Genomic DNA, 27237 nt, shown 5'->3' on the forward strand with positions numbered 1-27237 from the left:
GCCGCTCGCGCCTGCTCCGGGAGGAAGAGGGGCGGTGGTGGCGGCGGCCGAGCGGGACACGCCTTTCGCCCTCCCCGGCCCGGCCCCCGGGCCCCACCGCCCACCGCGGGCGCGGCGCGGCGCGGCGCAGCGGCCCCGCCATGAGCCGGAGGTAGCGGCGGTGGCGCTTTCCGTAGCCGCCGCCGCCCGCCCGCCCCGCCGCGGCGGCGGCCCGGCCCGAGATGCCGAACCAGAAGGGCGGCAAGGGCAAGAAGAACAAGCGCGCCAACAGCAGCGGCGATGAGCAGGAGAACGGGGCAGCGGCGGGCGGCGGAGCCGCGGCGGCGGGGGGCAGCGGCGCCGCGAGCGGCGGCGGAGCCGGAGCAGCGGCCGCGGGCGGCGGCGGCGGAGCGGGCGGCGGGGCGGGCGGAGCGGCGGCCGCGGGCGGCGCGGCGCCCGGAGACGGCAAGAGCGGTGAGCGGCGGGCAGGGCCCCGCGACCTCCCGCGGTGGCGCAGGCGGCGGCAGAGCCCCGGCGACGGCGCGGGGTGACCCGCGGGGCGGGGGCGCGCCCGGCGGGAGGGGATGTGCGGGCGGCGAGGGGGTGTCGCCCCGGAATCTCCCCGAAACGCGCGGCGGGGCGGGGGCGGCGCTCAGGGGTGTCCCCAGCCGGTGTCCTCCCGCCGGCCGTGCCGGGCGCGCCAGCCCCGCGCCGCCGTGTGCCGGGGCCGCCGGCTCCGAACGCGGTCCGCGGGCGGAGCGCATCCCCCGTGGGCGGCAAGCGCAGCGGCCGCGCCTCCGCTGATTCGGTGCTCAGTTGAAAAATCCCCGCTTTTATTTCATCGCGATTGAGAATGGACTCCTGCTTTTTAGTCCATTTCGTTTGGCGTTGTGCAGCAGTTGAGTTTGTCAGGGTAACGTACTCGCTTTTTCATCAACCATTTTATGCTGCCTTTGGTCGGTGGGTTGGGTTTTAGGTTCGGAGCAGTTTTGGTAAGGTGTTTTCTTTCAAAACTTGTCTTGCTGTTCGTGTTTGTTTTGCTCCAAAAGGATCTGTCAGGCTAAAAGGTAGGCGAGGATTTTATTACACTTTGGTAAGCCAAAAACCTCCACCTCTTAGGTCTGCTGCTAGGTTTACAACCTGCGACGCAGATTCCCTATGCTTGCCTTTTTTCCTCTCCCAACTTGGATTTCAGCTTCTTACTCTTGATGCTTTGCAAAAAAGTAAAAGGATAGCTGCAGCTGGTTTTAAGCTTTGCCAGAAAGGCAGTTACAAGAGTCATAGTCTGGTTTTCAAGGTGTGTGATTGCCATGTATTATTTAATAGAAACTTTTCCTTGGTTTATATTAGCAATTTATTACAAATGACTTTCGCTCACAAGGTCTTTGCCAGACTGCTTTTTAAAGAGTATTAGTTACTCCAGAGAACCATGGAGAATGCTTATAATTTCCTTTTGGGGTTTGTTTAGTTTTTTTCTTTAGCATTTGTTTTAAGTGGCTAAACAAGGGTGGAAAAAGAGAAAAATAAAGGTTAGCAGGAGTTAGAGAATTTCTAGTGCATTTTTCTCATGACTTTGGTGTGGTGATATAAGATGCCCAACATCCACTTTGTAGGTGATACATGACACCTTTGGCTTTTATTTAGGTGGGGAAAACCAGTGTTTTGAATTTCTTTTGCTAAAGCTCAAGTGGCAGCAGAGGTGCATTTCTAGTGTGGCTTTTTGCTGGTGGATAACCAGATGGTGTTCCATCTGCGGATGTCTCAGAAGGTAATGCCAGTGAACACTGGTAGTGGTACAGCTTGCTAGTTGAACAGGTTGTCAGTCTTCTTCAGCTGTAAGGCTGTGTCCCAGGTGTCTGACATGTCCTTCCTCTGTGCTGGCCAGCTTCCTTGGGAGTTGAAACTTGCCTTTTAGAGCTCTAACCTGAGGTGCTCCTTTATTCTCTTCCTCTGCTTCCATATGACTTCATTGTTCAGAAGCATCCTTGACTGTTCACTCCCTACCCCGTTTTTTCCCCCTGCATGCAGCAGAGGTGCTTTCAACACTTGTGGTTCAGGAGATGAAAGGAGAACTCTGTAGCTCCTGTCATGCTACAGAATTGGGAATCTGGCTCTCATATGCAAGGAAAAGATTAGATGATGATAATGGATTCCCCCAAGCCCTCAAACCCAATGAATCTGAAATGAAGCTCTGTAGCCAGGGCCTTGGAGGCAACTAGCCCATTACTAGACTCAAGACATTTGTAAGAGGCTGTGCACTTTCGGATTCCTTGATCACAAAGCAGTTTGTGGAGGATGTGGCCTGCTGCACTGAGTGGTGAGGTTAATACAGTTCTGCTGCACACAGTCAAGTCTCGATTATTCATAGGAATAATGGGTTGTGGATTAAGTGTGCTGGGTACAGGGAAGCTCTTCACAGTGCTGCTTTTGGACTGTGCAGCTGCATGCTGTGACTCGTGCTGCCCAGGCTCACTGGCTGTGTGTGTCCCTGCACTCACTCTCCTCTCCTGCATTGTCACCATATTCTGTTCTAGAGCAGTTTGCCTGTGTTGGGTATCATCGCTCTCCTAGTCTACCTTTACCCTGGAAAGGCAGTAGAGGATCATAATAACATAACCTGTTTTCTTTCATTATTGTGACAAGACAGAAGTATGCTGAGATGAAAGCAGCAGATTTAATAATTGAAAATGTCTGTGCAAACCTTGGCTTTGCATCATGATGTCAGTATGACAGTCTAATTATGCAGTCACATCAGGACCTTGCTTCACTCACGAAGAAATAGTGATTCGGATATGGGAGTTTTTAAGTCTTCACAGTCCATTCTGTGGTTCATGCGTTGTTTCTACCCCCCGCCCATGTGCCATAATGAAACAGAATTTTTAATTTCTGCTGGGCTTCTCTGTGAGGCTCTGACTAGCGGTGCTATGTAACAGGGAATTGCTGTTACAGCACCCCTTTATGGTGGAAAGTTGTTCCCTTTTACATTTTGATAAATTTTGCTTCAATCCCTGCACAATTTTTCCCTCAAACTATCAGTCAGTTTTTGGCATAATGACTGAGAAATAACAGATTTTCCCTTGCCCCGAGAGGGCATCTGTTTATGCTTTTTTAATTGTTGTTGTGGTAATTTAATTTTTGCATGTTCAGAAATCAAACTGTGCTTGAAGGGTTCTAGATTCACATGTGGGAATCAGGAAGATGAAGAACATAACCACTGACAGATGTGATGGCTTTTCTCCATCTTGCACTGTGATTTCTTAGCAGGTATTGGGATGATGTCTAGAAGGAGGATTCTTATTCTATGGTTGTGCCTTTTATTCCTGTCTCTTCAATTAGACTAAGCAGGAATTCCATATATAATAGATGAATCCTTCTTGACCAAAGTGCATTCATTTTCTGCATTGAGTGAGGCACAGGTCATGGGAGAGAGCAGTGTGGGGTGTGGGTGGACTAGTTTAGCAGTATCACAGTGCACAGGAAAACTGAGATGTGGTGTCACAGAATGCCTCATTTCTTAGATTTCTTGTCTTCAGAGTGATTGAATAATGTTCCTAAATTTTTTTTAGTTTTTTGGCTGGTTTTCTGTGTTACTTTTCATAACGAAACTGGAAAATCTGAGGTATTACCGTGTAAAATTATACCAGCAGCTGCCTGGGATTGTGCACTTACCCTATTAACACCGGCATTCCTGATGGCAGTAGTTTGTTACCTTCATCTGTAGACATAAACAAGTGTAACGTTTTGTGGATAGTTTGCCCTGAGCGGCAGAAGAGGAAGATCCATAGGGTTTACTTTCAGGCTTAGGCTCCGAGTAGCAAATTCCTGTTCCGTTCCTGCCGTGCTGTGGCTGGGCACTTTTACATTATCAGCTCCAGCTGTTTTATCCCTTTATTGTCTGAACTTCTCGCTTTAGTCTCCACATTCCATTGTATCTGACCCTAAAATTCTCTATCAGTTTTTTTGGCTTTTTTCCATTCTTGATCTCATTGTCCAGCAGACCTATGTCCTCTTCCTCCACTTGGTGGTTGCTATCTTAGCATCTTACTGCTTCATCCCCTTGCCCTTGTCACTCTGGTCTCTCCAGCATTGGTGCTGTGAAAAGACGAGAGGAAAGAAGCAGCTGGCTCTCCATACCTGTACTTTTCCCCTTTAACATGGGGTTTATTAAAGCCAGCTAAATTAAATTTAAAAAGGAAATACAGCATATCTGTCTCTAAATAATTTTCTTAGCAGTGTTCTGGCCACCTGTTTTAAGACCATATTTTTTCCCCTCTGGCACAGGTCAGCCCTTAAACTGCCCAAGCTGGCGAGTTGGTGGGTTGTCAGGTGGAGCTGCCAGCAGTCAGATTTGTTTGCTTTTGAACACTCTTCACTGGAGTTTCACAAATTCATAAGACTGATTTACTTTCAAATAAAGATGCTAATGTAGGACAAGTGCATGCAGAAGAAAATAAGACAGCACAACAGTGACTAATATGTTGAAAACTGTGACTGGCCAGCAATTATGATTTACTAAAAAAAAAAAAGAAATTATATCCTGGAGGTGAGTTGTTAAAGAGGGTCAGAAAATTTGTCAGTGCAATGTTTAATTTAAAAATGTATTTTTGGAGTATGAATTGTAGTAGTATTTAAGCCTGAATTAATATTTGCTGTCAAATATTCCCTGCTGCATATAACATCCAGTTCCAGTTTGGCACTCCAGTGATGTTCAGTATTGGCACCTTCTGATTATTTAGCCTAAGGGAGTCCCATTGATATCAGTGAGGCCACCTGGAAAATTAAGTTTCTATTCTGTTGCAGTGACTACAAAATTTAATACCTATTAATTTACTAAAGGGAAATAAGTTTGCTTCATAATTCCATTGCATTCATCTAACTGCAGAAATCAATTGAATGCAAATTTCGCTGTCTCTATCAATGCAAATCAGGCCTGAAAGGACTTTCATGTTAGTTTTAAGATTTTTAAAACTATGTAATTACTTGCTTTGGTAGGAAATACAGTTCATGTTCTGCAAATCTTTGCAAATGGAATCATGTCTGTGGTATTAGTGAATAGAACAAATACTATCATGCAAGCACATACACACCCATTTAAGGTTTTTTTTTAAGTTATTTGCTATCAAAATGGTTATCAGTATGCTGACAGCATTCTGTGTTCATGTGATTAGTCATTGCTCAAGTGTAGCGCTTTCATGAGTAAGGGTTAGGCTTGGTGTTTGTTCTATGTCATACAAGGAAATACAGTTTTTGAACTGATTGCTTTTCTTTGTCTGTACTCATCCCATATCTTACTTCCAGTGATCTAACAAGTGGTGACAAAAGATTTCTAGTCCTCAGAGGCATTTGTAAGTTTTCTTCAGCCTTGCTTACTGCCTTGCATATTGAGACGTTCTTTGATATTAAAGTACTGTCATGGCTGGCACAAGTCCATCCTTCTCTGCTTTTGTTCCCGCAGTGTGTGTGAGTGAAAAGAATAGAGGTAAACCTTGCATCCAGCTCAGAGTAAAATACTGCAGCTAGTCTTCAAAGTGTCTAAATTATAACAGCATTAGTAGGGCATGGGCTTTCTTTTAACGGTTTTGATAGAAATTCAAATAATTTCAATGAGGCCTCTTGAAGCAGTATAGTCATTGGGAGTGTGTAATTCCATTTCGAAAGCTTGTGGGATCTTGAGCGGAGCACTGGCATTTCCTGGTAGACTTTAGTGACGTTTATCTTGAGGGCATTCACTTCAACCTTCATCTCTTTGTCTCTGAATCCGTCAGTCCTCCTTCCTGGGCTTGAAAATGATGTTGCTGCTGTTCCTGTCTTGAATGCCTGCTGGCAGAGGAGGTGGTTTCTGTCAGAGCCTGGCAGTTGAGTATGTCTGGCATGCCCCATCTCCACTTCTGTGCTACTGATACATGTTTTGTGAGCAGTGTACAACTGAGGTCTCTGTGTACCACACAGATGCCAAAGATGGTACAGGACAGGGCTGAGAGCCAGCGTGGCATCATGAGGGAGATGTCTGGGAACTGATAGCTCCATGCTCAGGTGCTGCTGTTTTGCAGAGTTGCCGGATACTGCATCTCTTGTTTTCCACTGAGTTTCTACCAGCTTCTTTAGCCTTTAGCACGGGAAATAAAATAAGGTCTGTCACACTGAAACTTGGGAAGGATGGACCAATGACGCTAATATCCGTAGACTTTGAAACTGTAGGGAGTTGCTGATACCACTTGATTCAACCTTTTTTCCTTTCTCTCCTGCCTTGTGCTTTTGAACTGGGTTTGGTGGCTAGCTGGATCTCAGTCTGGGCAAGTGCAGCCTGTGCTTGGCATTAGGGCATCTACTGCATGCCATGGTTATATCTCTATTCCCAGCATAAGTTGGAGTTTGCCACTGACAACTAGGGCAGGTGCATTTGAGTCTGCTTTACTTATTAGAATATCTTTTTCTTGAGGCACCAGGGTTAGTTCTCTGTAACAGTTCAAGTTATCTAAAGTTCCTAGAAGGCTAAAGTGAGAGGATTTAATGGTGGAAGTGCTCTTCTGTGAGGATGATTGATGTGCAGACTAAGCAACAGCCTATGTTCAAAACACATTAAGGTCCACTCATCTTGAGATAGTCACTAATCTCTGCATTCACCACAATATAGGCCATCAGAAAAATCCACCCAGCGCTGAGGAGTGTGAGGAGTCTTCCTGGCTTGGGCACAATTGCTTATGGCAGGGAGAACCAATTGTTGCCTGACCTGGTTAAACCAACTCGGAGTTGTGGAGTATCAGGAGTACATTGGCTTTAGTTGTCCTGGTACTGATACAGGTAGAGGCTTAAGCCTGTTCTCTTTGGTGTGGTGAACTGGGCATATTTTCAGTTGGATTCAGGGTATTACAGCACAAGCCAGGGAAAGATTTCTCCTATGCAGAGAGGGACTGCACATCCTAAGCAAAAGTCAAAGCTGGTGATTGAGTTGTTGTCTGTTTAGAAGAAGCATACTAAATGACAAGAAGCTGGCTAAGTTGGCTAGATGGTAACTGTACAGATTATGGTGACTTGTACAAGGCTGTGTGAATTCTCATGGTGGGTTTCAGCAACGTAGGCAGTTGGTCCAGCTTGGAGCACAGATGGCTGTGTGGAGCACAGACTGCAAAATTATTGTGCACATGTAAGTGCCTATCCTCCTTAGTTTGTACAGTTTTGCTCTTGACTTTGTGCCTTACTTTGGCTTAGCTGGGAGTGGGTGGCTGAATGAGAGCAGCAGATAACTATCACATGCTAGTTACTGATTTCTTAAACAGGCATTAGCTCAGACTGTGCTGTAAGTTAGAAGGTGTTAATGTGGCAGGTATGATTCCTTGGCGTTGTCCTACTGTTGTGTAGTTTCTAGGCTTTAAGGTTTTTTATTTTGAAGAGAGTCCCTTAGAGGCCAAGTGTGAAGTGCATGGAAGTAGTTCTAGCACCCACTGAGCCCTCCAGTAGTCCTGCCATCTGAATTCACAGGTGAATCACTGTTTAGCAGCTCCAAATTACCTGAAATCCTTCCTAGGGGAAGGTGATCACTTCATGTGACTACTCACTTAATAGAATTAGTGACATCTTGCACATGGGGTAAAGCGTGTGAAGGAGCTGGGCTGCTTATGGCTTTGTGCTCCTTAAGACTGTTCTGAGCATAAATACTGATTGCAGCTTCCCTGGTCCTTCAGAGGAGGATTGTGAATTCCCTATTGGTACCTCAGTGGCAGTGTGTAGGTGCTTACACATGAAAAGCTATCAGCCAGACCACCAATGTGATGAGGAGTTGTCTGGAGTCGGTGGCACTGTCTGTTGCTCTCTTTCCAAGAATGTGAGAAGGAGTCTCATGACACAGAACAAAGCCTGTGATTAAAGTTTACCATGTACTGCTGTCCCTTCCCTCTTGGAGAATGACTGGAAGCTTTAATCTTGATCAGTAGGCAAAGATTGCTCAAGAAGTTTTAAAGAGATATTAGTTGTTATCAGTGTTACCCATAAAAGCCATGAGCCAAGCTGTTTTAAAATACTTCTCTTACTGTTAGTTAGCTGTTACTTGTTGTTTCTTCACTGAAGATCCAAGCCTGCCTTTGGATCCACTTGTGAAACATTTTTTCTCATTGCATTCTTCTGGTGTGTTGAGGCTCTCAGGAAGGTGGTTGATCATTTCTGTATTGCCATATTATTTGTACTGTTTAACCCCTTGTGGATGTGGCAATACCATTTTGTCACATTGTGATTGTCTTCTGAATATTAGATTGCATTCCAAGGTTCAACAAAGGAAACACATCAGACAATTCAAGTTTTCTGTTTCTGTCTGTTTTGTTGTTGTGGTGATTACAGTAATGTGTTCCATTACAGTATTAGTGCAGTAATATTGAATGACTTTAAATTAAAATAAAGCTATGCTGCTGATGACACAGGAAATTCAGAAGATTCATGCAGGTGGTTGGTAGCCTTCCGCAGGAATGACTCAGCTCTGGTTCAAGCTGTCAGAGTGAACAATTCCTAGTGTGTAGGGTTGTGAAGAGAGCAGTGTTCAGGGGAAAGCAGGGTAGAGGTTAAAGTGCTTGATTTGCAAAGTATGTGTCCCACAGGTAGCCTTCTGGCCTAGGTAGTGTGTTGGCAACTGAAGTGTCCTTGGCATAGGTAATGAGATGCTAGAGTAACAGTAGACCAAGAGCAAGCCATAGTAAGTGTCTTGCAACTGAACTAGTGCCAAGACCTTACCTTTTTTTTTTTAATTTCTTTTTCCAGACCCATAACAACCTCCTGTTTCCTGACAGTTGTTGTAAGATGACAGTAGGACTGCCTTTTCCAGCAACCACCACACTTCCCTCTCCTCTGCCCCCAGCATCACAGGTTTTAACACCTCTCTTGAGCTTTACCAGCAATGGCAAGTCTGTGCAGTGAGCTGAAACCTATGCTGACGAGTATGGGAAATAATTATGTGACTCTGTCCACTGACTGAAAAACTCTGGTGCTTAACACAATGGATAATGTGGGAGCGTGGCGGAGGAAGAGCGAATTTTGCTTTAGGCATCTGCATTGAGGACTTGGAACAAATGAGAGCAGTCACGAAACTGAAGCTGTGGAATCATTGCATTTGGCTTGCTGGGTGCATCTTTGGTTTTATGATGGGTGTGTAAACAGAAGTAAACAACATTCTCTTCAATTTACTTCACCAGAGGGAAGTTTCTCAGGCAGCTGTTGTTCTGCTGTTTCCATTTGGGTCATGAAATGGGAAGAATGATCTTCATATACCCCCTTTCTTTTTTGTTAAAAGGTAGAAACCAGTTCATGTGGGCGTTTTTTTGTTGAAATAGATTTATCTCAGATGTCTGTTTCTGTTCCTGGCTTTTACTGATGTTTTATAAACTTGAACAGAAAAACTGAGAAAAAGCCAAACAACCCAATCCAGCTTCCTTGCAGTCTTCTGTCATGTTCTCATTTTGGAAAATAGAATTAATTTTGTGGTAGCTCTATCAAACATACAACACAACCTTGTTTAAACAATGAGCTATCTTAGCTCAAATATTTGTTTATGTGAAATATTGTATGTTACATCTGTTTTTGAAGACATCCATGTGCGCTGCTCCTTGAAACTTTTTTCAGAATTACTGTTCCAAATCACTACAGAAGAATATGAGAAAACATTTATTTTTTTTGTGTGGAAACATAACTTCTTGAAAGAAGCAGCATACGCTTGTAGTTGCAACTTGACAGCCTATGTTGAAGCTGTTCTGCCACACAAAACTGGTTACTATCTTGCTTTGTTCTCTTAGCCTGTGAAACCCATCTTGAAAATGAGAATTAAAATAGATGTTCTTTTATTGTTATTTAGGCATTCTTTCGGAAGAGGCTGCTGGGATAATGGATACTGCTCTCGCATACCAGATCATCTTTCATTTTTTCTGAAGTTCAGTTTCATAACTTTGAAAACCAGAAACCTGCTGAGCTGTTAGCTACTTGCAAACAAATTACATTTAGGCTACAAACCAGCTTGGGGCTGCAGGTGTAGATGGGCAGTTTGGCCCTGTGAATTTCTATTTGCTTCCCATTTTAATTCCTCTTGACAATAATCATTGCCCTGTTTTCATAAAACATTAGAACAATGACACTAGCTCTGACTTTTTGAAGTATTCTCAAAATACATTTCTAATTATGAGAAGTACAAAGGCTTGATAACAAGAATTTTTAAAGTTTGTAGTACTGTGTTCTGTCTCACTTATAAAATGGTGATTAAATAACCCAGACCACTTTCAGGGGTGTGAATCAATGGGAAGAGCTCCTCACGTTTGCTAAAGAGTGGCTCCCATACCAATTTGAATGCTGTCTCTTTTGTGCACAAGGCATAACAATTGCCATGAACTGGGAAAGTTGTACAAAAATTGCTGTTCTCTGTTTCTCATTAGTTCTTTATGCAGGAACATGTGGCATGGTTATGTTTGGCAGGAGACCTGGATGGAGAGAAGTTTGCAAGGGGTGTTCAGTCCCACACAGTCTGTTTTGTACAGATAGACCTGCTGGAAATTGAAATGTTACGCAGAACCAAATGTTGCTGTGAGGTTTCTGTGTGCTTTTCAGGTTGTGGAGTTTTCTGCTTTCTCAAATATGGGTATACTACAGAAGTGATAGAACTTTCTACTGAGACACTTTTAATTAGCCATGCTGGGTTCTTCAGTTTCTCTTGTGGAAATGCAGCATTTTAATCAAAGCTGCCTGCAAACCAGCAGACTTCATAATAGCAGATCTGTATCAGTGAAAGCAGGTGCTTTGACTAGCAGGGCATAACTGTGCTATGGAGCATGACCACATGGCAGAGAGACCTCTTAGTTTTCTAGAGTATATCTTTTGCTGCTACAGTGACAGTAGTGAAGTGTCAGGGGAGTCCCCAGGAGAGGTGATTAGAGGCCAGCTCCTCCTCTTAGCAATGATGTTTTCCAAAGTGATCTCAGTGCCACCATTTAACCTTTCACTGGAGGGGTTTTTTTATGGGGGAAGCCTTTTTTTTAATTCTGATGCTTTCTTCCAGCTGCTCTAGACCTGCTTTTGCTATGGTGGTTGTATGACCAGCAAATTCACAGTGGGTAAATAGAAGATCTATCTGATCTATCTGTCTGAAGGCTTTGTAATCATCTAGATAACTTAAATGTTGGAAAAGACATCGCTGTCCAAAACTTGAAGCTTTTTTTTGCTCATAGTTATGCTGTGTGGGAAATTCCTCAGGTAAAGTGGCATCTGTATGTACTCAAGTTGAAGCTGGAAAAGGTCTCATTCCATTGACCAACTAGGAAAAGGGGGGGAAAAAGCTGTTGAAAGTCACCTGTACATTAGCCTCTAGACACTCAGTACGTGATCATAATGAAATAATTGTGAACATGCTCTGTGGAAATCATGGGCTGTGGTAAATTATTTTTTATTTCAGTCATTTTATTAATTTCTTTTTTTTTTCCACAGAGTGAAGAGTCTGTAAACTTCTCAGGGGGCTAGAGATCATATGTTTTTGTGTACAAAACCAAAAACATGTTCAGAGACTAATCAAGGAAACACTTTTTTAGTCAGTTGACTATGCCAGTATGGATGAACAAGTGTAGGGTCTTACTGAATTCTAGCCTTGTCTGTATAGTAACTTTCTCATCTGTCAGCTATAATTAGCTGTTAGCACATCGACTATCCGTAATCCAGGGAGAGTGGATTTTTGGCATGTTCTTCCTTTCCTGCCTTCTTGCAGTGGTGGAAAGGAGTATGTGTCAAAATAGATGAATACAGGAAATGCGTAAGTGAGAATTGTTCATGTTGGTACCTCCAGTATCTTGCAGCACTGTGACTTCTGATGATTTGCCTTTCATGGGTTCAGCTTAACTGGCTTCTCTGAGGCAAATTGCGTAAGGATGCTGTAATTGCCAACTTTACTTTCAGACCTTAAATCTGATGAAAGAAAGACTGACAATGAAGAAAAACTTTGCAGAGATGCTTGGTGTGCTGTAATGTGACCTGAATCGAAGTCTGGGAGAATGGGTGGGAGAACTCACTGAAATGGTAAACTGACAGATTTCATTTCAGAGCAGATAAGTTATGGTTCACTTTTTCTCTTGGTCAGTAACATTGTACTTCATAATACATGAAAAATAAAATTGATGCTTCTCAAAGACATCTCAAAACTTACATATTCTCAGTAGGCTTTTCAGAGACCAGAGACAGCTGGTAAGGATACATGTGTCACAAGTACAGAAGGAACCTCCAAAAAGTCTCTAGGGAAATCCTCTCTTATCTCTGTTGTCCTCAATGTGGTAATTTGTTTCTAATGACTGAACAAATCCATATTTTGAAATGAAATAGGCTTTTTCTGCTTTAAAAGAAAGTTTTTTGGCAATGTGCGTTGCTTGCAGTTTATCGGCCAGTCCCTGAAGGGAAGGTATTGCAGAAAATTCTCCTTGCAACTGTGCCACTTCTGGTATTAGAATAGGAGGCCAAGAAATGAGGTGAAAGATGTGGCATCTTCCAGAGAGGGGCTCAGGAAAATTTCTTTTTTGCTATTTGTGCCTGTTTCTTCTGTATAAGTCTTAAGAGATAGGGTAATCTTGAGTTTAATGAAGGTACCTTGAAGATTTTGTTTGTTTATAGTATTTTATAAGAACTTGTTGGGAAGAAGCAAAACCACTAGCATGGCAAAGATGGGTTGTTGTAAAACATCAGGTTTGTGTATTGCAGCTGTAGGACAGGTAGTGTGTCTGTTACTGAGAGTCTGAGTAAAAGTAAATGTAGCAGCATAAAACCTATAATTCCACTGGAAGCTATGTTGTATTTGTGCTAGCAGTGATGAGAATGGGATTAAAAACAATGCAATTGAGTGGTGTTTTTTTCCCAGCTTGTCAGATAGAAATTTAAAGTCCAAAGAAAAAAATTCCGGATCATGGCAGCCTCTCTTATCAAGGCTCTCTGTGCCTCTGCTGTAGATCCTGGAGCTCTGGCTGAGACTGGGGAACTGCAGGGAGCTCTTTGCTGTGTTCTGGGTGGGGTGAGGCAGCACTTGACCACGGAATACCCTGAAGAAGCCTGCTAGTATTTGAATGCAGCCATACAGAGGTTAAAAGAGAGGTCCCCTGTGTTGTGCTGCTGGTTGGGGCATCTTTGCCTCTATAGACTGCAGGAGTCAGAAACCATGTTTGCAATCTGGCAGTATATTCTGTCATGTTTGAATCTCCCCAAATCAAACAGTTTATATGCCACCACAACAGTCCTTATGCCTTATTTAAAGTTTTGTTATTGCAGAGTATTATAAATGGATAAATGCATATCAGTTTTTGCCACAGTCAGGTGTGATGGATTTTGGGTGGCAGTAGTGGGTTTTTCTAATGCAGTGTTTGTGGCTAAAAAGTCCTGAATCAGGTCAGCAAAGTTACTTGCAACTACCACATGTAAGTTATGAGATTTTCTTTTCCAGCTATGTATCTAAAGTCCTTTTTTGGCAAATTGTGATAAATCAGAAGGCAAGTAATGAATATTTGCTAAAGCTTGTTTTACTACAGGATCTATAAGAAGAGACTCCTTACAAGTGGAGGAATTAGGAAGACAGAAGTACAGAGAAGAAATATTTGCAATACTTGAATAAGCATTTGAAAAGTTCATACAGAAAGAAACTCCAGTAGAAAATTTCCAGTCCCTTGTATTATGCCTACCAGCTCCAACAGAGCAACCAGCAACAGGGGTCGTATGTGGTTCGTGGTACTTTGGTGAGGGACCAGAAACATTTTTTGTAGAACATTTTGTTCTGTAAAATCCAATACTGTTACTGGGAGATAATTGAAGTAAACTGGTTTTTGCTCTATAGTGTAGCAAAAGCTGGTAAAAAGCCATGTGGCATTTGTCTTTTTTAACCTGTCTGTGCTGCAGAAATGTTTGGTTTTTGAAATTTAGCTATCCAGGAGGTCAGTGGCAATTATATTGTCTGTATTTGCCTAAGCAATGTAATGAAGGCACTCCTTTCTGTACTAGGAACATAAGCTGTTGGTCTTGCTTTTCAAAGTTGTCTGCTTCCTCCTTCTCTCCCTAACCATTGCCTCTTGCTGAGTCCCAAAAAAGAGATAATTTCTGCCTCTCCCTGTGATTGTGAAGCTGGGTTGCATTGCTTATTTGTTTTTCAAACAAGTATCTCTGTGTGTTCTCTCCCAGTTGCCTCTCAGGCTTCAGAGCAACCCTCCAGAAACATTCAAAGCTTTCTCCTTGCTTCTTAAGGCCTTGCAATGGTAATCTGCAAATGTTTGAGGAGGGCTAATGCTTGCAAGGTGCTTCAGTTTTGAATATTCAACAAACTATGATGTCGTTTTCTTTCTTTAATCCTGCATTTCCATATCTTCTTTCACATGCTTGAGTGTTTTTGGCAAATACTGCTTTGTGCACTGACCCAGAGGTAGTTCTTGTGGCCTCTCAGTAATACAGGTTGTAAGAACTTGTGTGTTTGACACAGTGTTTAAAGAAGTATTGCAATAAACAGACCATTAAGTTATTATATGTGTCTGTTTTATCTTCCACAGAAGCCCCTTGTGCTACTCCACTGATCTGTAGCTTTGGAAGGCCTGTGGACCTGGAGAAGGACGACTACCAGAAGGTTATATGCAACAATGAACATTGTCCGTACAGCACTTGGATGCACCTTCAGTGTTTCTACGAGTGGGAAAGCAGCATCCTCGTCCAGTTCAACTGCATTGGCAGGGCCAGGAGCTGGAACGAAAAGCAGTGTCGCCAAAACATGTGGACCAAGAAGGGATATGACCTGGCTTTTCGCTTTTGCTCTTGTCGGTGTGGGCAGGGTCATTTAAAGAAGGACACTGACTGGTACCAGGTGAAGCGAATGCAGGATGATAAGAAGAAGAAATCAGTGTTGGAGAAGAGTACAGGAAGGTCCATGGCAGAGTCAGCAGAGGAGGCCAAAAAGGGCAGGCCAGCCAACAAGCCACAGAAAGGCTTGAGTAATGACCTCCAGCGAAGGCACTCAATGGACAGGCAGAACTCCCAAGAGAAGAGTGTCATGGGTGGCAGCTACGCTGTGCGTTCACCTTGTGTCTCTCCTGGCCAGTCCCCACCCACCGGGTACTCTATTCTTGCCCCTACGCATTTCAGTGGGCCTCGTTCCTCGCGATACTTAGGAGAGTTTTTGAAGAATGCCATTCACCTGGAGCCCCATAAGAAGAACATGGCTGGTGGGGGCATGTTCAGGAATGCACATTTTGATTATGGGGCAGCTGGCTTGCAAGCACATAGGTCAGGACACTTTGATGCCCCTGTGCAGTTTTTGAGAAGGCTCGATCTATCTGAGCTGCTCACTCACATCCCCAGGCATAAATTGAATACTTTCCATGTACGGATGGAAGATGATGCCCAGGTGGGCCAAGGGGAGGACCTTCGGAAGTTCATCCTTGCTGCTCTCAGTGCCAGCCACAGGAACGTTGTAAACTGTGCTCTATGCCATAGGGCGCTGCCAGTGTTCGAACAGTTTCCGCTGGTGGACGGTACCCTATTCCTTAGCCCATCACGACATGATGAGATTGAATATGATGTTCCCTGTCACCTTCAAGGTACAGGTTGTCTGTCAGTTATGCTAGGTTTCATTAAATGGTGAAACTGCCTTCTGTGCCCTGTCTCCTCCATTATAGAATTTCATCCTGATTCTGCATTTTTGAGGAGTTCTGTAAAGCCTGAAGTAACGTCAGAATACTCACGTGGATCAGATGGAAACACTTAGAAGGGATTACAAAAAGCAAATGCTATGTAGGAACATCCCTCCCTTGTGTTTGTGTTTTTACAACTAAAAGATTTATCACCTGATTTCTAGGTAGACCATGGGAAGGTTTTCCAGCCAATCCAGTTGTGTGCATGCTCATTTATGTGTTTTGAGCTTTACTCCAAGATATACATCAACCTTTTAAATTTAAGCATGCTATGCCGTAGCATGGGTGAAAGTTGCATTTGTACCCCTCATGAGGGCAAGGTGCCTCTCATCTGCTTTCAGACTAGAGAATACGAGATTTGTTTTATAGCAAACTATTATTTTTTTAATGTGGAGAAGAATATAGTCTGGCCTGTGTTAACACTGGCCTGGGGAGGTAAAACATAGTAAAGGTAAGCTTTTAATATGGTGGGTTGAAGCAGCAGAGTAGTAGTGAGGGTTTTAGACTTATTTCCAAACTTTGACCTGTTTGAACTGTGTCCTGATCGTGTTCAAGCTCTGAGATGAGACCAAGGCACGTGTTTCTTTTCTCCTCCTAAAGAAATGAATGAATGTGGGCTAGGATGAGCTTCAGCTCGTCCTGAATTCTGTGGCCCAAACTAAGTGATCAGGGTGGTACATGGCTAGACATGCCTGTCCTGCAGCCTGCTGGCAGCCAGCATGGCTAAAATAGGTCAGAGAAAGTTTCATAGTTTGATGATCAAAAGCATAGAATTATATGTTGAAAAGTGTCTTGATAAGGGGTTAAAGAGACGCATTTTAACACTAAAGTCTCTTACCTTTCAATAATTTTTTTTATGTCCCATGCATGGTCATAATATGTGTTATGTAACATTGCTTTGCACAATAAAATTTGTATTTTATTTTTTTCCTTTTCTTAAATCACTGTGCACTAAATTTCTAACTGTATTCATGCTGACATTATTGTTTCTGTCTTGCCTAATGTACTTCAAGGAGAAAAAGTGATAGGCAAATATACAAGCTAAAAAAGTTCCAGGATGAACAGAATATACATATGTGAGATAACAGTGCTTATTTGCTTTGGTGGGGAGTCATGCACAATATGCTTATGATTTTATCAGTACTAATAACTGGTTAGTAATAGCGAAACTCATCCTTTGCTAATGTTTGCCACTAAGAATGAAAGTGAAATTTTATTTTTTTTGTAATTAATTGCTCCTTAACTATTGCATGGTATATCTGAAAAACCTGCTCAGACAAGTTCCTGTGAATAATTAATTGTTAAAATTTTTACCTCTTTGTCCTGGGTAAAATGGTTTATTATCAGAAGTGCTCTATGAAATGAACTTAAGCTGTAAGGTGCTGCTCCAGGCTGTTACTTTCTTTACAGTACAGAAAATCACTTCTTTTATTTTGGACATGTTTAAGATACTTAGATGCCTTATTTCCTTTATAACAAGGATCTTGAAAATTAAGCGGCGGGCGAATGTAGTATTGTAATGTGCAGAAATAGTGCAAACCTCAGATGAGGAAAGTTATATATATCTTCCTGCATCTGACAGCTTCTGTGCGTGGAATTATTTGAACATCACCAATCTCAAATATTTGCTTTTTGGAACAGAGTTTATTATATTTACACTTTAATCTCATCCCATCAGGTTTTCTAGAGCCAAACATGCCATTGTGGAATAACTCAATTTTTACCAGCTCATACTAGCAAGTTTATTGTGTACATATATTTTAAGAAGAGTCTTTTTATTTCTCATTTTTCTAAAATAGTTGGGTTATAAAACAAAAACAAGGTAAAACCCAAACTGTTAGTGTTGGAAGTGTCTGGTATAGACTAATCATAAATTATTGATGTTTTTTCCCATATATCTAGAAAAGGTACAAGATACGTGTGTGTTAAATTGCGATTTGTAATGTGTTCTGTACTTTGATGCTAAAGAGCATAAATTGCAATCCAAAATGAACACATAGTATACACAATCCTGTTTTGTTGCTGATCTGTAACTGCACTACTGCTTAGCTTTGTCTTTTGTAGCAGTGCAAAATACGAAATGTTACAGAATTAGTACTCTGTCAGCCCACTTCTAATAGCCAACTATTAAGCTACAAATCAATGTAGTCACTGCAAATCAGGCATAATATACATGCCAGATCCCTTGTAATTTGTGTAGGGCTTTTTGGTTTTTATCTGAAATGAGATCTCAGATTTTACATTGGTGAGTTTAATCACATGGGTCTGGTGAAAAGATTTGATTTCCAAATCTGAGACACTTGATTCTTATTTAAATGAATATAACTCAGGTTTTGAAAGTGCATGCAGAGCCTAAGATCATGATAGAGCTGAATATATTCATAGTTCTGAATGGGATGTTAAACTCTGTATGTGTAATATATAATGTTTTGAAATATTCTTAGTGAACAGAAGAAAACACATGATTAAAAAAGTTCTTCTAACTGTTGCTTTTTTCTGTGGGAAATATTAGATCCTTAGTTCCCTCTTTGCTGGAAGATTCTGGCAAGTTGTTAAATGAATCTGTACCAAGTTTGCTAATCAGCTTCAGCACTTCACTTCTTCTGTCAGGTGGGGATGATGCTAGGGCAGAATCCTGGTTTTGGAAACACAGCAGCTGATCTTACAGCTTAACCTGGCATCTGTTCTTGGAGGTTTAGCAACTTCTTTCTGCCAGCAAATGAAGGAAGGGAGAGTGGGCAGGGTGATGACTAATGCCTGAGTTCTGCATCCATGGAAAATGGCTTCAGTTAAAAGCCCTATATATTTCCCATAGAGAAACTTTTTTTTGCTTTTATAATTCATCCTTTATAAAGAAAAATATGATTTGTGTCGTGAAAGATCAGATGGCAGATTGCAGAAAATGTCTTTTTTAATCTTCCAGTCTCCTTAAGATGTGTCTTTCCTGTCCACAGGAAGGCTTATGCACCTCTATGCTGTTTGTGTAGACTGCTTAGAAGGGGTTCACAAAATTATCTGCATTAAGTGCAAGTCCCGATGGGATGGAAGCTGGCATCAGCTGGGAACTATGTATACCTACGATATTCTGGCAGCATCTCCTTGTTGTCAGGTTAGTATCATATATTAATAAGACTTACGGTGAAATTTCAACTGACAATAAAGCCAAGGTTTGTGTATCTCTTCTCCCTTCTTCTTTCTTTCCATCCTTCTTTTGCAGCCTGTACCTATGAGTGCAGTACAAGAAAGCTGACAGGGTCCCTGTCCCTTTGTTTTAAGAGGTACAGTGGCCCATAGCTAGACAAAAGGCATAGCAATGGTCAGTTGTTAATACTTATGTTTTTAAATAAAGCCCCTTTAAATGTATTTTCAATTAAATCTGATGCTTGATCACTAGCATCTGATACACTTCCACATTTTGAGCAGATGTTTCATGTTTTCATGTTTGTTTGGTTTGTAAATTGTGTTTTATAATTGTAGCAAAAAAGTGCCAAGGGAACAGAAAGGTCTAAAGTGTCCTTGTGCTTAGAGATTACCCAGCTCTCCATAATCTTTTCTCTGACTGACTCTGTTGATGGTACTCCATCCACCACAGCCTGAAGCAACTTAGTTTTCATTAAATGCTCACCTAATCGATACCTTGAGTGAGGAATACCCAAGGCCCGGGGCTACTCTAGAGTAGGCATGTGCCTGAGACAGCAGGTTGGTCAGCATTCAAGAGAATTGTCCATGTGACAGACAGAGCACTTCTGCTGTGCAGGTACAGGTAGACAGCTGTGAAAAAAGCATTTGTGTGGGAGTGACTCAGTGGTCTGCTCCAGGTGCTCAGACACAGAGGTGTTGTGAGTAGGTAAGGGCAGGAGCTTTGCAGAGAGAGATGCACGCATTTGAACTGTGGTCGCTTCAAGGTAATGTGCATACTTGCGCAACCTAAAATTTTGTTAATGTGTGAAATGCCAGTTTATTTTAAATGTAAGATATTTACAAAACTGTTGCTCAAAAGACAAGTGGTGTTGCTGCTGGTTGAGATGACATTGATAGTAATTACAGCTACAGACAGACACTACCTCCAAATTTAGCGTCTTGAAATGGTAGCTTAAAAAAATAGGGACTGTTAAAGATAAAACTCTGATGCTGATTTCCTGTCTTTGTAAGACAACTTCAAATCTGAAATGCTTCTGCTGAATGTACAATACAAGAATTAAGAGCTCGTTATACAAGAGCCTTAATAACATGATTAATGGACATATGACAGTACATGGTATTAGAACTGACTATAAAATCATTAGCTGCAGTGAGTGTGACTGCCAGATAATGCACATTATTGTTTCACCATGTTTGTTATAGGGGATTCCGTGCATATAGAGGAATTATATTTAAATATGGTATGAAATTTGACTTCAAATTGCCTTGCTGATTTTACTTTGAATAATTTCATGCCTTATTTCAAAATATTTAGTTTTACATCACAATTTTACATGAAGGATAAAGCCACTGTCAGGTTACTACACTAAACACTTAGTTGATGTGCTGGTCAGTAGCAAAGGAGAAAACACTTTGGTTAAGAAATTCATACAAATTTGTAACCTAGTAGATTGTATTTCTTCGAGTTTCTGCTTTTGAAGCAGAGCAGATGGCTGTGAAGCTGTTGCTTGGTTTCTTTTTGAGTCTAGTTTCAACAGGGATAGTACTTCAATAAGTTCCTCCTCTCATCCAGGAAAATCCTGAAGTCAAGATGGCCATAGAGAATACTTTTTTGTTCTTGTCAGTGAAGAGCTGAAGCTTTCATTAGTGTATTGAGCTATGAGGTTAGAATACAATACAGCTCAGACCTTTGTTGCTCATTTCCCACCTTTACTCTTAAACTCCTTTACAATCTCAAATCCATTCTGCTTCTCTTGAAAGGCCTGCTGAGCTTTCATGCTGCCTGTTGCTTTCTTTACATAGATGGGCTGTGTTTCTCAGCCAGATTTCTTCTGAAGACTCAGTTTTTTCTAGGAGCTGAATATTAATAGCTCTGTCCTCACCTTTGACCTTTAATTATTTCTTATATCCACACAGTTAATGTTGCTTCTTTCTCAGTTGTTTTTGTAGAATAATTACTGTGCTTGAAGTGAGTTTTTTTGTATATCCTGATATGTATTACAAATGTTTAAATAGCTACTTACGGTGACACAATACCATGTTGTGCTGATAAAGTGGATCGAGGTATACATTTGTTAAGCCAAATGATTAGAATGCTGCTATATTTTATAGACAGATGATGTTCAAATGTCAGCTGAAATACTTGAATTGAATGGCACAAATGCACATTTTCTCTCTTTGCTTTGGGGCTTCATTAATGATTTATTGAGACAACACTTGTGCTGGAGATTGAGGAATTGGTTCAGAGATTAAGCAAAACAAAGCAATCATTAGTGTATATTAAGCTTGAAATTCTCTACCTCCTGTCAGTCAGAGTGGAAGGTGACCTACTCCCTGGTTTGGTGGTGCTGTTTAATGTGAAAGGTGGTATGGTGTATGCCTGCAAATTACCAGTCCAGGTGAGGAATGTCCTTACCAGCAGATCCCATTACTGCCAGTTTTCTGACTGTCCTGTTCTCCTGCTGGGGAGGTCAAGGGCCTGCCTCTGGTGCTTTCCTTTTCCAGAGGTGAGTTTGGTTATTTCAAAAGGGTTTTTTTGTTTGTTTGTTTTTTACAGGCTCGACTGAACTGTAAGCACTGTGGGAAGCCAGTTATAGATGTGCGGATTGGCATGCAGTATTTCTCTGAATACAGCAACGTTCAGCAGTGTCCTCACTGTGGAAATCTAGACTACCACTTCGTGAAGCCATTTTCTTCATTTAAAGTTTTGGAGGCTTATTGACGAAAGCTTTGCTTTAGTAATAGCTATTTTATGGGTATTTCAACTTTATTACATATCTTTTTATAGGATTCATTCTGTGATGAAATTTAATTTCTTTTCTAACTGAAAGAGCAGCTTCTTTGTCAGTGTACATATTAATATGTATATATATATATATACATGTCATTAAAACCAGAATCCTCCTGACTAGATCTCTGTGAAGGTTGGAGGCAAGCCAATTTAATGGCCTTTGAATATATCCCAAGTGTGGGGTAAAGTTCAGCTGAAAATTATTTTGGTTTATTTTTTCGTATAATTGTAATACAGTTTATAGGAAGGGTGTGGGGAGACATACAGGACAGAGAAATACATCCAGTTGGAAAATGGGTAATCATGTAGGGTTGTTCCTCCAGCTTGGTGAATATGGGAAATCCTTGGAAGTAAACAGTTCTGTTACTGCTGAATTCATTCAGCCATTTGCATTGGTTCCCACAGGGGCTGAAGCTGGCCCTGTGCTGCCAGTCCCACCAGTCCCCTCAGTAGGCTTTCCTTCAGATTTCCTGAGATGGGGGTGAACTAGGGTTTCATGACAAGTGAATGTAAATGTATGCCAGCAGATGCAATCTTGAATGAATTTTTTTTTTGCATAGTGTCTTGTTGTATGTGTGTTTGATGTGTGTTGCCTTTATGGCAATGGTGCTGCTTCTAACAGGGCTGTCATGTGCCCAGCTGGGTCATCTGCTCATACCAAAACAAGCTGGAGATCTTAAAATGCTTTATTTAAAGGTGTTTCTTCACAGACAGTTTAGGGAGGGAATTGGCTGAGCTGAATGGGGATGTGTTTGTATGTGCCTGATGAGGCTGAGGCTTTGCTGTCTGCTGCAGACTGGTGTGGAAGGAGAACCGTGAAGTGGGATCTGGGCCCTCAGACCTATAAGAACTGAGAGGTACTGAGTACAAAACATGGCATCACTTTGTAAAACAATTAATTGCTGCACCTTCGTCTTTCAAAATTGTGTTCAGTCTGGGATCTAAAAACATGGAGACATTTTAAGAAAGGAGCTTAGTATATTTCCTTTCAGCATGCCTCTGTGCTGTACATAACAGACTGCATTAGGCAGTGAATTTGTATCAGAGTGCTTGGCCCTGTAGATTCTGCAGTTGTTTCTTGATTCCCATTTCTCCTTTCCTTAAATAAAATTTTTAAAATAGGTCATTAATCTTTTGCTTGGTTTCTCAAATCATTTGAGATTTATGGGAGGTTTGGGTTTTTTTTGCTTTTCTCTGTCGTGTATTTATGGAGTATTTGTCCACTTGAGAAGTGTGGGGTTTGTTTTTGTTTATGAGGTGGGATTATTTTTGTTTCTTCTGAGGTTTTTTTGTTTTTCCAAATTAGAATCTTTTTAAAGAGTGTATCTGTTAAAATCACGGTCTTGAAAATGGCCCTGATACCCTGCCACCCTGGGAAAGAAAAAAGTCAGAGGCCAAACAAGTGTTTTTCCTATATTGGACTGACAATTATGCTTTCTGCTAAGTTAAGAAATGAACATGCACATAAAACTCAGGCTAAATATCTGTGTTTCTATGTGTGTAAAAATGCCAATTTCACAGTTTTCCTTTATGGCAATCTTCATTACAGAATTAGCTCCTTCTAGCATTAACTATTCTTTGAGTAATACTCAGGCTGCACAGAGGGCTTATGTTGGCACAGGTGACTTACTGCTGACTTGAGTGGTAATGTCCCTGGAAGCCACCCAGCTCACGTGATGCGCTGCTGGTCTGAACAGCAGTGTTAGCAGGCTGTGGTGGCCTTCTTCACTGGTGCTCTTCTCCTGTCCTCGCTCCTGAGCTTGGTTTTGGGTCTGGAGCACATCCTTGGGGTTTTGTGCAGTTGTCCCGTTTGTCACAGTTATGGGAAAAAAACCTGTTTCCTCTTCAAGAAGAATTATGGAAAGGACTTTGAGAGACTTCTTAAAATGTGGCTACCACAAGGTAACACCAAACCCAGTTGCAGTGGATCAGCACTGTAAAAATTGTCCATAGGAGCAGGGGCTGGCCTGGGCATACCTGGGCTGGAAGAAGGTTTCTAGCAGATAAAACCTAATTAGCTGTGCAGTGTAGACTTCCCTTATGGAGAGCAATCAAATTATAATTTGGATTAACTCCTTGGGAAGGATGAGCCCTTCAGCTTTGGTGGCGCATTGAGCAGCTTCATGGAGTTAGGGTGGTTGACAAGCTTGGAGTTGTGTTGCCTGGCAGTACCTTGAGAATTAGACCAGACAGACAATGGCTAGACTGCCCCAGAAGCCTGAAGTCATGCAGCAAAGACAAAGCTCCTATAATGAGAAAAATTAAAGGATACATCTCTTACTGTAGTGTGCAGTCTTGAGTGCCAGTCACACATGCCATGAATCTGGGTTGTTAATTCCCTCACAGGCTAATGGCATTGTGTGCCCACTTCTTTGTGCACCGATGAGGGGAGGTGTCACTGTATAATGCACGTGGTAGGGGAGAAGTGCTATCTGGAATCCTAGAAACTTGTTCACTTGCTTCCCCTAGAGTAGCTTAATTTATGATTCTGTCCTTTAAGTTCTTAGATGCCTCTCTAGACATGTATGTATGACAGTTGAGAATGAGTAGATGTGGAGAAAAGGGAATTTGGCCAGCTTTAAAAACACAAGTGTATGGGAGATTGTACAGTATATCCAAGTCAAAACCAGGAATGGAGTAGACTGAGAAAATGGAAAGGGGAAAGCATATTTAAAGTCTTAACAGTGACAAGGATTTACATACAAATCTATCAGAAAAAACAATTTAGTTCTCCATCAGTTTTTCCTTTTAATTCTGCTGTTAAGTGAGTCTTACCTACTGCTTGAGGAAATGCCTATTTTCTTGCAAAACACTCTCAACTGGAGGCTAGCAGCACACATAGCACTGTAAAAATGATCCTTCATGGAAACCAGCTGAGCTACAGAAAGATTCCTCTGAACTTTCACTCCAAAGTAAATTGTCCCTAATTTATGGAGGCTTTCCCTGCTTCTTGCTGGTACTTAAACCTTCTCTTGGGTTACTGCAAAATGCAGTATTTTCTGTAATGTGCAGATTCCAGTCAAGCAGTCAGCCCCTACCTCTGGCTGTCAGTTTCGGCTGGGCTTTGCCTAAGTAAAAGGGCAAAAGTAACTTCTTTGGGACTTAATGGCTACTTTGGAGCTTAAACTAGACCGCAGCTGGCTTTGCTTTCTGTCTTGACAAGCACTGGAAGTAGTCGTGAGCTTATAAATGTGTCAAAAGGGAAATTATTTCCCTGGCTAGGGAGCTGCTTGCTTTGCTTGTTTGGCTGAAGTTTATTCTTCATTACCTTTCATTTTTCTGGTGCTGTGTTTTGTTTTTTTCTTAAGCTGACCCATGGTCAGATTAAATTTGCCTGAAATATGTCTTGTAAATGAGAATACAGTCCTCTGGATTTGGAGGTTCATTCTACTCTCCTTAAGTGCACGATACTCCTTGTGATAGTAATAGGAGTTGCATGTGCAAATGCTTTTCTTTCCAGTAGCTAACTCTCCTTTCCATAGGAGAGGCTTGCATTTAGATAGACTTCGTGTTTTGGACGTGTAAAGATGATTTCATCCATCAGTAGGATGTCTACAATTCTGTTACCAATAACTAACCAAATGGACATCTTTTACATGCTGATGCGTAACTTGACATCTACCAAGGTGAACAGCCTGAAATTGTTGTTCCGTCTAATGCTACGGAGTCATTAAAACTAAAGTGTTCTATAGCCAGCCCATAGACTGTTCTATAGTCTATTTGCATTAACATCTCCAGTAGTGAGCAGTGTATTCATAATTAGCTTAATTGTGAAAATAGAGAATATTTCTACAAGGGAGGCATCTAACCCAATTTCTTTCTTTTTTCCTTTTTTCCCCTCCAAGTACTCATCATTTTGCTGTATCAGGTAACCAAGGACAAACATGTTGTAAGGCCACTGGTGAGAAAACCCCTCAAAAATATACTTGTCCATAAAGGTTCCTTGTTGAGACATTCTTGGATTGCACTTTCACAGATGGAAGAATATGTACATAGCAAATGAATGTTGATGAAATTAAAATAATTGGTTATGGATATCATTTATGTGTGTTGTTAGAGAATATTTTGTTGTGACTTCTCTGTATTAAAAAGTAATAAATACCAGACAGCTAATGGTGTTGGTTCTTCTTTCCCAGTTCTTCTCTGAACTGTTCTTTAGAATTACTCTAGTTGCCTTAAGTTTAAAAGGCACAATAAAAACAGGGTTTTGGTGTCAGTTAAAATGAAGCTTTGTTGTAGTCATTTTGAAGACTGCTGTCCTAAAAGGGTGTTGGATGTGATGTGTTGCCTTGCCAAACTGAAGTCCTGTTCACTTTGCTGACATGAGAAATGCTCTGTTGTAGCTCCTGCAGGAGCTGTTTCAGGAATGCCTGTGTGCTGTGCCAGCTGTTGCCAGTGGGACTGCACAGTGCTGAATCCTTCACTTCTGGCAGTCTGTTAATGGAAGTATTTTCTCTGGTGCCTGTGAAATATCAGAAGGGCTTCTGGAGGGCAGTAGCACTAGGGCAAAAGGATTTCCCATGTTATGACTGTACACTTCATCTCTGAAACCGAGTTGCAAGGGAGGGGACCTCAAATCCTTGCTTCCTGCATAAGATTTTTCAGCAGTCTGACTAATCATGGACTCAAGCATTTTAGCAAACCTTGCTCCATATGCTTACAGAATGGTTTTTCAGCCTTTGCATATTAGAACAGAAAATTTCAGGAAGCATGTAAATGATCATGACCATCTGAACGTACAAAAGGTAAAGCAAATACTGCTGGGAGGGGAGGAGGATCATAGCTCAGGAGAGATGAGGTCTGATTTGGAGATTTGGAAACACTAAAAAAGCCAGCTGTAGCTGTGCAAGTTTAATTTTGGAAGCTGATGCTGTGGCTAGTTGGAGTAATCTGACACAACCTATATGTTAAGTGTAAAAAGCACTCTGGATAGCTGCTTCATAAAATAACATTTGTTCGTGAGGTGGAAATGTAAACAAGCTGCCATCATCTAGCTGCAAGTGAATGCAGTGATTCCATATTGATATTTTGGTGAAAGGATCTTAGATAATGGTTTAAGACTTAAGCCTATGTGGGAAAAGTAAATTATAACTAGTATTTCGGCGAAACTGTTCCCCTGTAAATACAATTAACTGCAGTCTTGAGTATTGAGCACTAAACTGCAGAACTTGAAGTTTTGATCTGCTGTGGTACTTACTGTGTTGCTAAAAGAAAGTGAATAGCATTGTGAGAATGTATAGGAAGGTAAAAGTCTCAGAAAAGAAAGCTTTTCAAGCTGTGACATGATACCATATGTAGTTAAAATAGGGGTGGCACAGGCAAATTGGGTTAGGAGCATGCCTGGGCTCATATTCCTGCTGGAGGCATCCCTCTTTGTGTCAGAGGAGGGGAGTGGACTATTCAGGCTGCATATGTGTGTGGGGGTGTGCACCTAAAAATACATGTCCAGGTTTCACACAGATATACTCGTATTTGATTTCTACTCTGACAGTATTCTGTGAAACAATTTCTGTTCATTCTGATGCCTTGCCATATAAAACAGAACCTGCTTTCCAAAATGGCTGCTGCAGTATTTTGTCATTGACTTGCTACATTAGTATTTTCTAGCCTTAGATATATGTTTTAGTCACTGAGTTTCCTGCATGTTTGATTTTCATTCAGTGGTGT

The 27237-nt window shown here is 41.7% G+C and overlaps 1 protein-coding gene across 2 annotated transcripts; it reads left to right on the top strand.

Moving 5' to 3' along the window:
* HECA (hdc homolog, cell cycle regulator) lies at positions 1-25807 on the top strand. 2 transcript variants are annotated; one of them, XM_071549189.1, is made up of 5 exons: positions 1-453; positions 14505-15545; positions 18593-18747; positions 21337-21535; positions 25416-25807. In XM_071549189.1, exons 1-4 carry the CDS (start codon positions 222-224, stop codon positions 21499-21501), a joined length of 1593 nt encoding a protein of 530 aa, XP_071405290.1. In that variant the 5' UTR covers positions 1-221; the 3' UTR covers positions 21502-21535; positions 25416-25807. The 2 variants fall into 2 exon arrangements, with proteins under 2 accessions (XP_071405290.1, XP_071405289.1); XM_071549188.1 differs by having other exon boundaries at positions 21337-25788.
* Positions 25808-27237: the final 1430 nt, after the last annotated feature.

This window comes from Pithys albifrons, chromosome 2 (assembly GCF_047495875.1).
Source record: "Pithys albifrons albifrons isolate INPA30051 chromosome 2, PitAlb_v1, whole genome shotgun sequence".
Lineage (NCBI taxonomy): Eukaryota > Metazoa > Chordata > Aves > Passeriformes > Thamnophilidae > Pithys > Pithys albifrons.

Bases quoted from the DNA above. Each gene is read 5' to 3' on its own strand.
- HECA (XM_071549189.1), top strand. From the start codon at position 222: ATGCCGAACCAGAAGGGCGGCAAGGGCAAGAAGAACAAGCGCGCCAAC. The intron at 15,546-18,592 runs GTACAGGTTGTC...TCCTGTCCACAG, and splicing joins TGTTCCCTGTCACCTTCAAG to GAAGGCTTATGCACCTCTAT. The intron at 18,748-21,336 runs GTTAGTATCATA...TGTTTTTTACAG, and splicing joins CAGCATCTCCTTGTTGTCAG to GCTCGACTGAACTGTAAGCA.